Genomic DNA, 13,441 nt, shown 5'->3' on the forward strand with positions numbered 1-13,441 from the left:
AGACTGGTGAGGATTTAAAATGCATATTTGAAAGGGTACAAATTGAAGTTAAAGGTTTTGTTTGTAGGGGGCTTAACATGTCCAAGACATTTTACTATGCATTCTACTAGGAATGTGCCTTCCAATTTATAAGGGGACTTGGCTACAGCTTTGTAAAAAATCCACATCTCAGACAGTGCTTGTGCAGATGGCACGACTTCTGAAATTAGCAGCAGTGTTGCACAGAATCACTCATCACCATGTTCTTGTAACAGTCTGCAGTTATGGTGGTCTGCGATCTGGGTGTTTTGATTCCATTGGCATCAGCACAGATCTGTTATACTGACTTGCAGATGTGCATCATTCTGAGCACAGAATTCTTGGTGCCTTCTGCACTGTGAAAAAACACCAGGCTACCTAGTACTAATGATAAATTTCCTCCTTTCTATTGAAATCAGGCTTCTGAGAGCAGCAATGGACTCATAGCTCATACAGCTAGCATATGTTGTACAATCTAGTATGTTTCACCCTGCTTTGTCCAAAATCTGTACAATCTGTTATAATGACTGTATCCTGCAATGATTTTTCCTTCCTGAAAGTGCTGGGACTTATTGTGAAGGTGTCTCATGAAACAGAAAACAGTGTGTCATTATCCAATAAAAGAAATGAAATCCTGATCTGAATCTCATGTGTGGCACTTAGAAATCTGAAGGAGTTCTTGAAGAAAGGTGAAGATGGTAGGGGGAAATTTGTGAAAGGTTACAATACAGCTAAAATACAGAATTATGTAAAGTAACAAAGTTTAGACTACAGTTGTGATATTCTTCCCCTAACTAGAATTTCCACACCAAATTATACCAAAATGAATGGTATAGAATATTTCAGGGACAAGGTTTCCAGAACTAAAGGACATTGGCTACCTGAAACTGCAGGTGGCACTACAAATGGCCACATCAAAATCTAGCCTAGAAAACTTATTTGCCTCCCACTAGGCCATTTGGAGGACAATGAGCTATCTTCCATTATAGTTATCATTTCCTTCATTGGTGCAGTGCCTTGTAGACATTCATGATGACGGTGTTTAACCTCTGCCTCCCCCCTAACTTTTCTTTTAAGAAACATTGTGACAGACAGAAATCAAATCTGAGAATACGCTTCAGGCCTTCACTTTTCCAGCATGTTGGCCTGCACTCCTCCCTCACAGGAAAGATACAAAAACTTACAGTGAGTACTTAAGGATTTTCTTTTCTCATAAAACTAGGTTTTAAAACCTGTATATTAATCAGTCTCGGGGTGATGTTATATAGTATAGCTGTCTCTAACTATTGCAGAATGGTTGACAATCAGCTCTGATAAAGCTAAAGTGCCAGTGATAAAGTGATAAAGTGATAAAGCTAAACACTCCAGAACATATTTTTGGGAGGTTACAGAGGGGAGGAGCAAAAGCAGAAGTCCCAATGCGCAATTTCACACATTGTTCAATATCATCACTGGCGATATCACCCATTGTTTACTACACCCATTGTTTACCGCATGGTAGAGGGAAGATCTCTTGTTCATCTAGTCTCTTATAAAAACTCTTGTTCTCTAAAAAACTAATAAATAATCCTAAATTAACCTTTTTAAAATTGCAAACTTGTTGATTAATATATTAATTGGCTTTGAATTTTTATTTGACCTCAAAATAAGCCAGTATCAGGGGCGAAAATAAGTTGATGGCCAGCTTAACATATAGAGAGGATCAATAACAAGTGTAGAAAAATCAGAATGAAAAAAGGAGATGGCACAATAGATATGGTTCCCAATGTGTGTTGGGGAAATTCTTTATCATGAAAAATGTTTAAAGCTTCTTGAGAAAAGCTGCTTGAGGCAGTTTATTGCTACAGCTCACTGAAGCAGAATCTGTTGTGTAGCTGACCTCTGTTTTTGGTTCCTCAATTAATCTTACCGTCTTTTTAGGATAAAGACTTCCTGAAACCATTGTTGCATAAAATTCATATCAATCCACCTGCAGAGGTTTCTACAACTTTGAAGGTCTATCAGGGTCATGCTCTTGAAAAAGCCTACATGGGTGAGGACTTTTTTTGGGCTGTTACGCCAGTTGCTGGAGATTATATCCTCTTTAAATTTGACAAGCCTGTCAATGTAGAAAGGTAAGAGTTTTCAAAACAAAATAAAGTTTCTGTTGAACTGTGCCTTGAAATAAAGTTGGAATTGCAGCACATTTAGTAACTTTAAAAATAGTTGTTCCTGGCATCCATTAGAAATAGTAGTTTGCATCTTGAACACTTTCCTCAAGGCACTTTGGTATTTTAGTCAGCATTCCTTGCAAATATCCCAAATCCAAAACCACATCAGTTGTGTGAAATTAAAGTAGCCCAATTCTTATTTGTGCCATATGCCATTTGGAATGTATATTGTAAGCAGGGCTCCCTGTGATGTCACATTCTTGCAAAAGAAAAGAAAAAGAAAAACTCGTGCAAGGAAATTACGAGGTTGGGATAGAAAACTTAGTGTCCTGTTCATGGATTTTACTGTGATTTCAATTGGATTTTGCATTCAGGCTTAATATTTCCATGTGTACATACCCATGGGAATTTTTCCTCAGAACATCATGTTGGAATAGCTCCTCATGGGTTATATTCAGTGTAGTGCTAAAGTGAATGTTTTTAGCATAAGGATTTTTCCTTGAGCAATGGGACATTTTCCCCCTCTCCTCCCCGCATGCGCCTCCTAAATCCATTCTGGGTTTCCCCTCCAACCCTTCAGACCAGATTTGGGGATACTGCAGGGCATGCACACGGGAAAAGAGAGGAGGGAAATCCTGGTACGCTAATGCTAATCCTTGTGCTAGCACAACCAACTATGAGTCTGACAAATGAAGAGATGGCCTTGAGATTCAAGAAGCAACTACTTGCTGCTGTTTAACTCATCCACTAGAGACGTTGTCCATGACAGAAATGTATTTGCTGACAGGTCATACTATGATCATGCTCTATTGGGAACTTGCTTCCCAAGTTTTGCTTCATTTGTAAAAACCACAAGATGCTTCTACAGTATATATGAAACGCAATAACCTGTCCCAATTTGCATTCCACCCTCCTGACTTTTTAAAGAACGGAATTTAAAAAGGCGCTAACTGTATTGTGTTCCTGCTTAATGCTACACAATGACTGTTTTTCAATTCCTTTCACTTGAGTTACTGTCTTCTGTCCTCCACCTTTATCAATGCTTTCTATGATTTTAAGAAATCTGATTGTTACTAACAAATGTCTATTTCCAGCCTGGTTTTCCACTACATGCATGTACATGCATTCACAGTATTTTGCGGAGTAAAGGCAGGGGTTGGCAATGTGGCACCAAGGGTGCCAATATGCCCACCAGTGCCCTCTAATGCACCAGTAAAAGGTCTCAGTAAACAGTCACACAAAAATGCACAAACCATGAGAGAATGTTGCTTTTCTTGCTTAGTTCTTCTTTTCACTGGCTTGGCCTCTCCTATATTGAACATGGATGCCAGGAATGGACACCCACCCTCCCTTCCATGAGTGTAGCAGAGCCTTATACAGATGTCTTTTTTTGTCATTGATGGGAGGCATGCCTACACCATTTTGTGATCTTGTCTCTGCTCTTTTAGATGTGGTAGCCATGTTGTGTTATGCTGCATTCCCATAACAGCCATTTGTGACTGGTACCCATAGTACTTTCTCAAGATTATTTTATAATGCTGTAAACTAATTTGGAACAGTTAAATGCAAATTGGCAGCTGTTAATTTGGAAGGATAAAAAGTGGGGAAAAACCTATGTTTTGCGGTCAATATAGTAAAGTATGTAAGTTGTAAGATCAACTGTTTTTATTATTATTTACTGAATTTATTAGTTGCTTTTTTAACAAAAAGTGACCCAGATTCTTACAAAGTTAAACAAACATTAAAACACTAAAACCTAGTATAAAACCCAGAATAAAATGAAGACAAATTATAAACCACTGTTTAACAACCAACACTGCTTCTTTTTGTAGCCCATTTAACAGAAGAACTAGTTTTTTTTCTTGGTGTGTTGTACAAAAGGTATTTCCATTTGAGTTAAATATTTTGTGTCATTTAACTCACATGGCCTTTCTGTACAATGAAGGAGATCCTGGTGTATAGATTCAAAGATATGGCAGTTGTCATCAATGTACAATATAATGAGGTCACTGCTTTCCTTAACTTAAAATTCAAAACCATTCTGAACTAATATTTCATGTTAAAATTGCTTACAGTATATTAAAGAGGACAACAAATGTCAGATTTACAACATACTATTTTGCCTACTGATATCGATTAACATTTGCTTTGTTGTCATCTTCCGTGTGTCATCTTAATCCATCTCTATTGAACTATTTATACACAGTTGTAATTATATTCAGCCATTCAAGCTTCCATTTTTGGCCATCTGCTTGGTAAATGTTACTTAACAACTGCTTTGAATTTTAAAATAAAAGAAGCAGTTGTTTGTTGATATTGTCTGTGGATGAAAGTAGTGTAACTTTAAGCTATGGAACAGAATATTTCTTCAAAATAAAAGCTGCTTATGTAAAGTGAATGAAATTACAAGTTAACTTTGTGTGGAAATGTTTCCTCACAAGACACTAACATATAATTAATACTTATTTGGAGGTTAAAATATATCTGGGTGGCTTGCTCTCAGATAAGTATGCATAGGATTGCAGGAACTGTCTCTATTAGTCATATGGGTGGTTACCAAAATTAAAAAATGACAGAAATGTATAGATACATATGGCTTTACTTTTGGTTAATTATAATTATATTGTAATTTACATAAATTTATGTTTCATATCTGTATAGATGGTACTCTTATTTACAATTTGCAAATACAGAAATAAGTGAAAGTGATTTACATTGAGGGGTTCTCTGTCAGGTATTCCCATGATTCAGCTGAAATCTGACAAAACACTTGTGCCTTTTAGATGAATTACCCAGAGTCATTCTTCTGCAGTAGCTTGTTACACTCTTCATGAGGCATCTACCCTACATTCCTGCACAGGACCTTACAGTTCGCTTTAGATAGGATGTCTGGTTTTCTCTTAGGTCAGGCAGCTCCTTCTTTCCCTGTTTGGAAAGAGAGCAGACACAACCTTCCAGATAATTGGTGAATATAAAGCCTTTCAGGTTATTAGTAAGGCCATATGTAAATGCATTGTTTTTATTAGATTGGAGTGGAACTAGACATTGTCCCCCAAATAGTGTACCTACTGAAATCAGTGGCCTCATCTCAGGCTCCTTGCCATTACAAGCACTAATAAAAGTCCATTTGTTCTTAAGTAGTAAAGACTTTTTTTGTAGTGTCAAACCAGTTGTTAGAATTACTTTTAACAGTGAGATTTATCATGTTTGACAATAGTCTTCACTGAACCATTTTTCTTTTGCTAGCTTCTGTTTAGTGAAACCGCTTGGATGCTACTAGATCCTCCATGGATTCTTATTGCCTGGTTTTTTCAAGGTTCTGGAACCAGACAGATGGAAATAACATTGTATTAAGCTTGGAGTTCATGTAATAGGTTGTGGTAATAGGTCAAAGTTTTGTTACAAGTAATTGAGGCAAGGCCCCAAACAGCCCTGCACTAAGTCCATATGACCCATCCTAAGGGTGGGAGGCATACTGAGGGTTGTCAAAAATATTTCTACTCCATATGTCAGATGGATCATTGCATTCATCTGTTTTGAAATGAATTATGTTTTCTGGATCTTTTGAACATATGCATCTAATTTTAGTAAGAACAGAGTTAACAAAATCTACAATGTTTTAAAGTGAGAAACCCAGGTGGCTGTATAGCCTTTCTGAATAACTCTGTAGATAAGATGAAAGCTAGGCTGTCTTCTAGAAAGTACAAAGTGTATTAATATTTCCATAAGCAGTGATGCCACCTAGTGGTATAATAAACTGGTTTCTCCTCATCTAGCATTTAACACTGAATCTGTAATCTGATACTCACCTGGGAGGAAACTCCATTCTTGCTTTAAAATTACCAAACTGATTTTGGGCTTTTAATTTAATCATACTCCTAATTTAAACATAGTTGTAACTGATTTCATGCTAGTCATCTTTACATTGGTAGCTGTTAAGAATATACAAGCCTCATTTAACTGTTTGAGTCCATTGTGATCCCTTGACAATTGTATACAAGAACAATGTTATAGGGTAGAAACACATCCACTACTCTGCTAGTCCAATGTGTGTCTCGACCTCTGTTCTGAAAATGGGGGCACATGACGCTAGTCAAACCCCACCCCTTTTTACCGTAAGACCTGGTGGGATCCACCTGAGTGAGTTTTTTTTAAAAAAAAATTAGCTTCAAAGAGATTTCGCAACTGATTAGCAGATCAACCCATTCCCCCTCCAGGTGTGGCTAATGGAAACAGTTTGCTGTAGGCGACTAGTGTTTTCACAGCCATAGTCTTTCAACATGCTGCTATTAAATCTTTTGAGTGTCTTTGGCAACAGTGTTTGCCACACTTATATAGGAGGAAGCCCCTTTGGGCACATTAACATCTGAGTAAACACAGGATTATGCTGTGTCTCTATCTTCTATGTGACTAGTGTATGTTTCCCTGCTTGTTAGCCATGACTGATCATCTTGGGTTTTTACCTTTTTGCACTTATAGATACCTGTTCCATAGTGGCAACCCAGAACATCCAGGGGATATATTAGTCAACACAACAGTGGAAGTGTTGCCTTTTAAGGTATGGATACAGAGAAATCTGTTTCTTCCTCCTCTGTGTTTATCTTAAAAGTGAATATCTTTCATGATATTTCTATTGATGTAAGAGAATGTAGGTCATCCCCATTTCCCAAAATATAAAACAATTGATCCTATCAAAAATCTTATCTCAGAAAGCTGGTGGATAGAATAAAGAATATTATTTCCGGAAGTTCTTGATCTAAGCACAGCTTAGGAAAATTTGCTTGTAATCAAGAGGTATGTAAGATCATGTTCAGATGTTACTTTTCTCACATAGCTGGTGGGAGATAAAGACCTGACTGAAGCTGAATAATTATGCATAATATATGCAAATATGTTTAACTTGTGGAAGCAGTTTGGTACAGAATTTTGCTAGGGGACAGGCAGCTCAAACAGGAAAATCATGTCTCAAAATTATGTGTTTAAAACGTGGGCTTCTATCTAAGTCTACAAACCTGCAATGCCCATTCCTTGTTGCATTTGGGTCCTTGAAGCCAAATGCCACCTTTCTTCTTCACCGACATTTCTTTAAACCAGGGGTTGTCAATGTACTGCCTGAAGGCATGCAGGTGCCCACAGAGGCCCTCCTTGACACCCACAGGGTCTTCTCTGCTGCTGAAATTAGGCCGGAAAGAAGAATTATATTGGAGCCTGTGGAGTGCAGTCTTATGCATGTCTGCTCAGAAGTAAGACTGTCAGAGCTGGGATACAGTGGGTTACATGTCAGGAATGTTAAGTAATTTAAATCTGTTCTGGGTAGTTCCGTGAACCCAAAAAGGTTGCAACCCTTGCATTAACCGTACAAAAATGCTATCCTTCCTTTGATGATGTTCTCAAGGCAGTGTGTGGATTACAGGCAGGTGCTGATGTTACAAATTCCTATCAATTCCTGCTGATGGTATACTGTTATTTCTATAGTACTATCAATGTGCATGGCATTTAGAGTAACAGACAGTCCCCTGCCCCAAGGAGTTTACAATCTAACATTTGACAAAGGGGGAGGAAGGTAGAAAAGAGGGCAACAGCAGAAGAATATGTGCTATGTCCAGTTGCATGTGTTTAGGCTTCCTCACAGGAACTTACCTGGAAGTAAGTCCTTGTGATGCACCTGGCGTCTTTCAGGGTATTTTTATCCCCCTCTGTACCCTGGTACCTCACCTCACCCCATCCCAAGTCACAAGGAAAGCCAAATTCAATTCATCTCAAAGTCCCATTTTTGTCACTGAAATTAAACCCACAATAAAATAACTCAATCGGGTGCTCGCTGCCACTCACGACTGAATTCAGAGCAGAAGGACTCTGTCGTAACTTGGCTCAGAACTCCAAAGCAGAGATGTGGGGTGAGATAGTGGTAAGTTTATTCAAAATTCCTTTGGAATAAACCACATCAGCTGTACTTTAACCAAGCAACTGGATTTATAAACAAAACCAATTTGCTGTTCTTCAGCCAGGAAGATAGAAAGAGAGACTGCTGATTCTAGGTTCAGCTACTGCTGCCAAAAGGGGATCCCCTGAAGCATTGTAAAAGATGCCTTCTGGGCCTGTGGGCACATCTGTAAACTGGAAAAAGTGTCATTGGTATCGCAGATACATTGGTATCGCAGATACACTTGGGTGTTTCTTAAATGTAGAACAGTTCATAAATTCTGAAATAAATAAATAAGTAAATAAGTTCCACATAGCCAATGGTTTAGAATGAGAGTTGCAATCCAACATCATCTGGAGGGTACCACATTAGCGACTCCTGGGGTAGGTAGATATGATTGCTAAGGTCCAACACATAATACAGCAGAATATGTGTGCTTACACTCATTGATTTCACTGGGCTTAACTCTATGTGGAACTTATTTACTTATTTATTTATTTCAGAATTTATGAACTGTTCTACATTTAAGAAACACCGAAGTGGTGTACAGAAATAAAATATAAAGCATAAAACTGATCATAACACAGTATTAAAATATAGAAACTAGCAAGAATTAAAAACAGAAGTGAAATACGCTAAATTGGGAAGGTTTAAATAAACAAGAAAAGCTTGTTCTGTTTTTCTGCCCCCTGCTGAAATTAGGACTGAAACAAGAATTCTATTGTAGCCAATAAAATAGGCTGTGGTGTGTGGTTGGTTTCAATGTATCTGCGATACCAATGACACTTATTCCAGTTTACAGATGTGCCTACAGACCCAGAAGGCATCTTTTACAATGCTTCAGGGGATCCCCTTTTGGCAGCAGTAGCTGAACCTAGAATCAGCAGTCTCTCTTTCTATCTTCCTGGCTGAAGAACAGCATGGACTTCAGACTTACTGGTTGATTTCAGCTGAAGACACATACACAAACACACCCTGCACAGGACTTGGTTAAGCATTTATAGGATTTTGCCTATGTAATTGACACTAGTGGTCCAATCTGCTTCAGGATGTTGGGGAGGAGTTAACAAAGATCAAAGAACAGTTGTGGTGCAATGAGGACTAAGAAGAAAGAGTAGTATCCAATGAAGTAGTTCCATCAGCCCAAAGACTTCTGGATGCACAGTGGAACTTTCCTTCTTTGTCTGCTCCCCCTGTACCCCCTAAATCTGTGCTGGGGTTTTCCACAACCATCCAGATTTTTGGGGGGAGGGGAGCACAGGGAGAGGGAGGGGAAGTTCCCTCTCCTTGTGCTAATGGAACTACTTTGTTAGATACTGCCCAAAGGAAGGAACACAGGAAGTAACATTGGTGTTTGGTACAACCCCCCCCCCCAACAATTCAAAAGAGATTTAAATTACCTAACATTCCTGACTCGTAACCCTCTGTATACCAACTCTGTCAGTCCCGTTGAACTTGGTGGGGCTTATTTCTGAGCAGGATGTATAAGATTGCACTCCATGTTTCATTATGGGATGAGGAATAAAGCATTCAACCAAATCTTCAGTTAAGAGGTAGGTTTTGAGGAGGGATTTAATAGAAGAGCAAAAAATAGGTGGTGTTGGAGGAAGTTGCAGGGGAAGTTACTTACGGAAAAATGATATCTTTGGGTTCCTTTTGAGGTAGAGGAGCAAAGGTCATAAGCTGAGGTCTAGATACATAATTTGCTTGGAATCTATTTTACCACAGAGTCAAGTGGCAGGATGTATATGATGCACGTTCAACATGGCATTGCTATTCTGCAAGCTTAAATGTTCTCATGAGCAACAATCGGTGAAGTGGGGTCAGGAAAGTTGCAGTAAAGTGATGTCACTTCATGAACTTATAAAAGATGGTATAGGTGAGACCAGGAGTATATCTTCACCTTTTAACAGGAATGCTCCAGTTCACAGGTCCAGCCAATGATTCCCCTCCTCCAGGGTGCTCTCTCCATTCCACAACCACCACCCATTTTTTCTGTTTTTTATTTTCAAACTGACAACATACTGTGGCTCCTGGTGGCCAATAAGCGTGATCCATCCTCACTGGGCTGTTCCTTTCTCCCCCTCCCCTCTGTTCTGTATTTCTACATGCAGCAGGGTTCTCCCGAGCATGCTCCTGTCTTCCTCTTGTTTCTTAGTAGTTCCATTTTGGCTCCAGTTCTGTCAGTACTCCGCCACTATTCGCTGTTATGGAGTGATCACTGGGAGGCAGAGCAGAAGATAAGGATCTGCTGTTTGGTCTCAGCTTGTAATGTTTACTTTTGGCCTGGGTGAGACTAGGGACACCTTGTATGGTGCTGCCATTGACATTAAGTCCAGGGCAATATAACACATGCAAGAATAAGATGAGGACCTACAGATGGGTGACAACTTTTATGCATAATGACCTATTCCATAACATTAGGACTGTAGATTGATTAATGTGTTCTGAAATGTGCTTAGCTCCACCTCGCAAAGCTTATAATAGTTCACTTGTTGATCACTGCCCCCTTACATCTGCGCAATTTTTTAAAAATCCTATTTCTGTTTTTAAAAAACTGAGGGAAAAGGAAGACTCTTAGGACTTCTAATCTCAACATTTCCATACAGAACTAAGGAACTCATTTTCTGTTGTAATTTTTTGGACTGCCTGATCAGCCTATTTCCATTTTGTGTCAGTTTCACATGTGTTCAGTGGTAAATCCATTATGTCCTCTTGTCAGTGGATATTTGTTAAAAAAAACATGAAAAATTGCACTTAAACTATGCACATTTTTGAATGCACATTTTCTTAAAATGTATGGTGTAAACATTTAATGCCTAAAACAGATATGAGGAACCTTTGGCCCTGAAGATGCTGCTGCATACAGGTCCCATCATCCCTGCCCATTGGCCATGTTTGCTGGGTTGATGGGAGGAGTTCCCACACCTATCCTAAAATATGAACTTTATGCTTTTCTGTGTTCCTCCTAAAATACTCATTTCCCCCATAAAATATACATTTTGTATGCATTTTTGAACCCAAACTGCATTGCAAAATTGGGAGAAATGTACAAACTGATGGTTAACAGTGTTCCAAACTGTAAAGAAGTCTAGGAACTGTGAATTAGTTTGGCTTCCTTTAATAACACAGACCAAAACTTTTCTCTATCCCTAGTATAGGATACTACATTGGTATCTAAAGTAGTAGCCCTTAGATTTTTTTAATCTTGTTTTTCAGAGTGAAGAGTTGGTATTAAGCAAAGAAACCAAAGAGAAACGATTAGAAGATGGGTATTTCAGAATAGGTAATGCCTTGTACCCCCCCAAGTGTTCTACAGACATTTCAACCACACTCTTTTGTAACTAAGGCCCAGTCCTATGTGTCACTGTTCTAGCAAAGTTCTACAGAAGTTTGGGTGACAGCAGCTGGAGCCACTCTCAGATCAGATACTTGGGCAGCCATTAACTTTTTATTTATTATTTATTTATGATTTTATGTATATCCCACCCTTTCTCCCAGCAGGAGCCCAGGGCTGCCACCTGTAGGAAAAGATGTAGCATGGCATATAGTGTGTTTTAGTGCTCTTGTTTGCTGCCCTGGGCTCCTACTGGGAGGAAGGGCAGGATATAAATATAATAAATAACTAATAATAAATTCAGGAACTTCAAGTGTTGAAAAAAAATCTGTATACTGCCCTAAATAATATATTGTTAAAATAACAAGCTCTGGATAACTGAATTAACAAATCATAGTTCTGGTTCCAGTTAGATGAGACTGACATAATTAATCATAATCATAGTCCTTTATGTAGAAGCTTGATTGCGATCTGTGCATTTGAAATTAAGTAAAGGTGGATTTTTTTAAACAGGTGCTTAAATAATCTTGGTTCCAACTAAAGCAGATGTGGGGGACCGTTGGCCCTCCAGATACTGCTGAACTACAACACCCATTAGTCCCTGCAACCATGGCTAATTGCCAGGGATGATAGGAGTTGCAGTTCAGCAACGTGTGATGGGCAAAAGGTTCCCCACACCTGACCTGAACTAAATATTATGTGTGGAATAATGTTGAAAATAATATTTAGGGTTTAGGGGGGTTATTTTGATTTTAAATTGAAATATTGTTCACCATGATCTGCAAGAATCCAGTTTTTGTCAAAAAGCAGATCTTTAGCTGCTTCCACTACTGCTAGATTCTCTTGGAGGCAGTCATGTTGGGGTCTGCCACAACTGTAAACCCAGTCCTAAACTGAATAGCCTTACATGTACGATGTTTTTAAGTGATGGCTTGGATTGGCTGTTCTTATTTAGAACGTCTTCTGCTTTTTGAAGGCAAATTTGGAAATGGTGTAGCAGAGGGAATGGTTGATACTAGTCTAAATCCGATTGCAGCTGTCCGGCTTCTGGTAATACAGAATTCTTCTGTCTGGGCAATTCTAAATGAGGTAAGATTTAAATGAAAATACCTTGTATAGCTTATAGCACCACCCTTCAAACTTTTTAAACTTTAAGTCCTTTGGAAATGGAAACGGACTGCCTTCAAGTTGATTCCAACTTATGGTGACCCTATGAATAGGATTTTCATGGTAAGCGGTATTCAGAGGTGGTTTACAATTGCCTCCCTCTGAGGCTGAGAGGCAATGACTGGCTCAGGTCACCCAGTGAGCTTCATGGCTGCGTGGGGACTCAAACACTGGTCTCCCAGGTCGTAGTCCAACGCTCAAACCACTACACCACACTGGCTATCAAGTCCTCCTTTATAGAAACATTTTGTAACATTCCAAATATGTGGCACTATTATGATGAACCTCGATGCTGGCATATGCATACCCCCAGTTTTTAGTGGATTGGTGTGGCTTCCAGCCCCAAGTGCCGCATGCTGAGGTTATGTGAAATGCTGATGCCATGAGCAGACCTCTGCATAGTTCATAATTTTGGCATGCTACTTTGAGAACGCTTGGGCATTCTTGTCTTGGTGTATCATGTTTAATGTGCACTGGGACATCCCAGTGGCCTTAACTATTTCAGGGATGTTGGGTTTGAACAAAGGTTCTCTTCCCTTCATAGAGGTGCTTCAGTCCAGCAGAAGCGCCTGCTAGTAGAGGGAGGAAAGTGTGATTTTATCCTTTCCCTGCATAATCTCACATGCTGTTCCAGAGAGTCCCCTTCTATAATCCAACAGGGTAGATTTGCAAGGAAACCCTTCCCCCCAAATCTTTTCCCTTTCTGTTACCAGGTGCTGGAACCACCCTTTCTATGAGAAGAGTTGTGCTTGTGCAATAATTGGATCCACCCCATTATTACATTCAGTTATTAAGGGAAGGGCTGTAGCTCAATGGTAGAACACTTGCTTTGCACTCATGAAGTCC

General features: G+C 39.1%; 1 protein-coding gene across 8 annotated transcripts in view; it reads left to right on the plus strand.

The window, feature by feature from the left end:
• Positions 1 to 13,441, plus strand: part of MGAT4A (alpha-1,3-mannosyl-glycoprotein 4-beta-N-acetylglucosaminyltransferase A) — a 112,835-nt gene that overhangs the window by 95,066 nt on the left and 4,328 nt on the right. For 5 of the 8 annotated variants that reach the window (XM_061626894.1, XM_061626893.1, XM_061626898.1 and 2 more), the window contains 5 exons: positions 1,096 to 1,203; positions 1,939 to 2,132; positions 6,648 to 6,726; positions 11,311 to 11,377; positions 12,384 to 12,517. In XM_061626894.1, coding sequence (XP_061482878.1) covers positions 1,096 to 1,203; positions 1,939 to 2,132; positions 6,648 to 6,726; positions 11,311 to 11,377; positions 12,384 to 12,517 — 582 coding nt within the window. Of the gene's footprint in view, positions 1 to 1,095; positions 1,204 to 1,938; positions 2,133 to 6,647; positions 6,727 to 11,310; positions 11,378 to 12,383; positions 12,518 to 13,441 lie in introns of those variants that run through there. The other 3 variants (XM_061626895.1, XM_061626899.1, XM_061626901.1) reach the window with 2 other exon arrangements.

Source organism: Rhineura floridana, chromosome 5 (assembly GCF_030035675.1).
Source record: "Rhineura floridana isolate rRhiFlo1 chromosome 5, rRhiFlo1.hap2, whole genome shotgun sequence".
NCBI classification, from domain to species: Eukaryota; Metazoa; Chordata; class Lepidosauria; order Squamata; family Rhineuridae; genus Rhineura; species Rhineura floridana.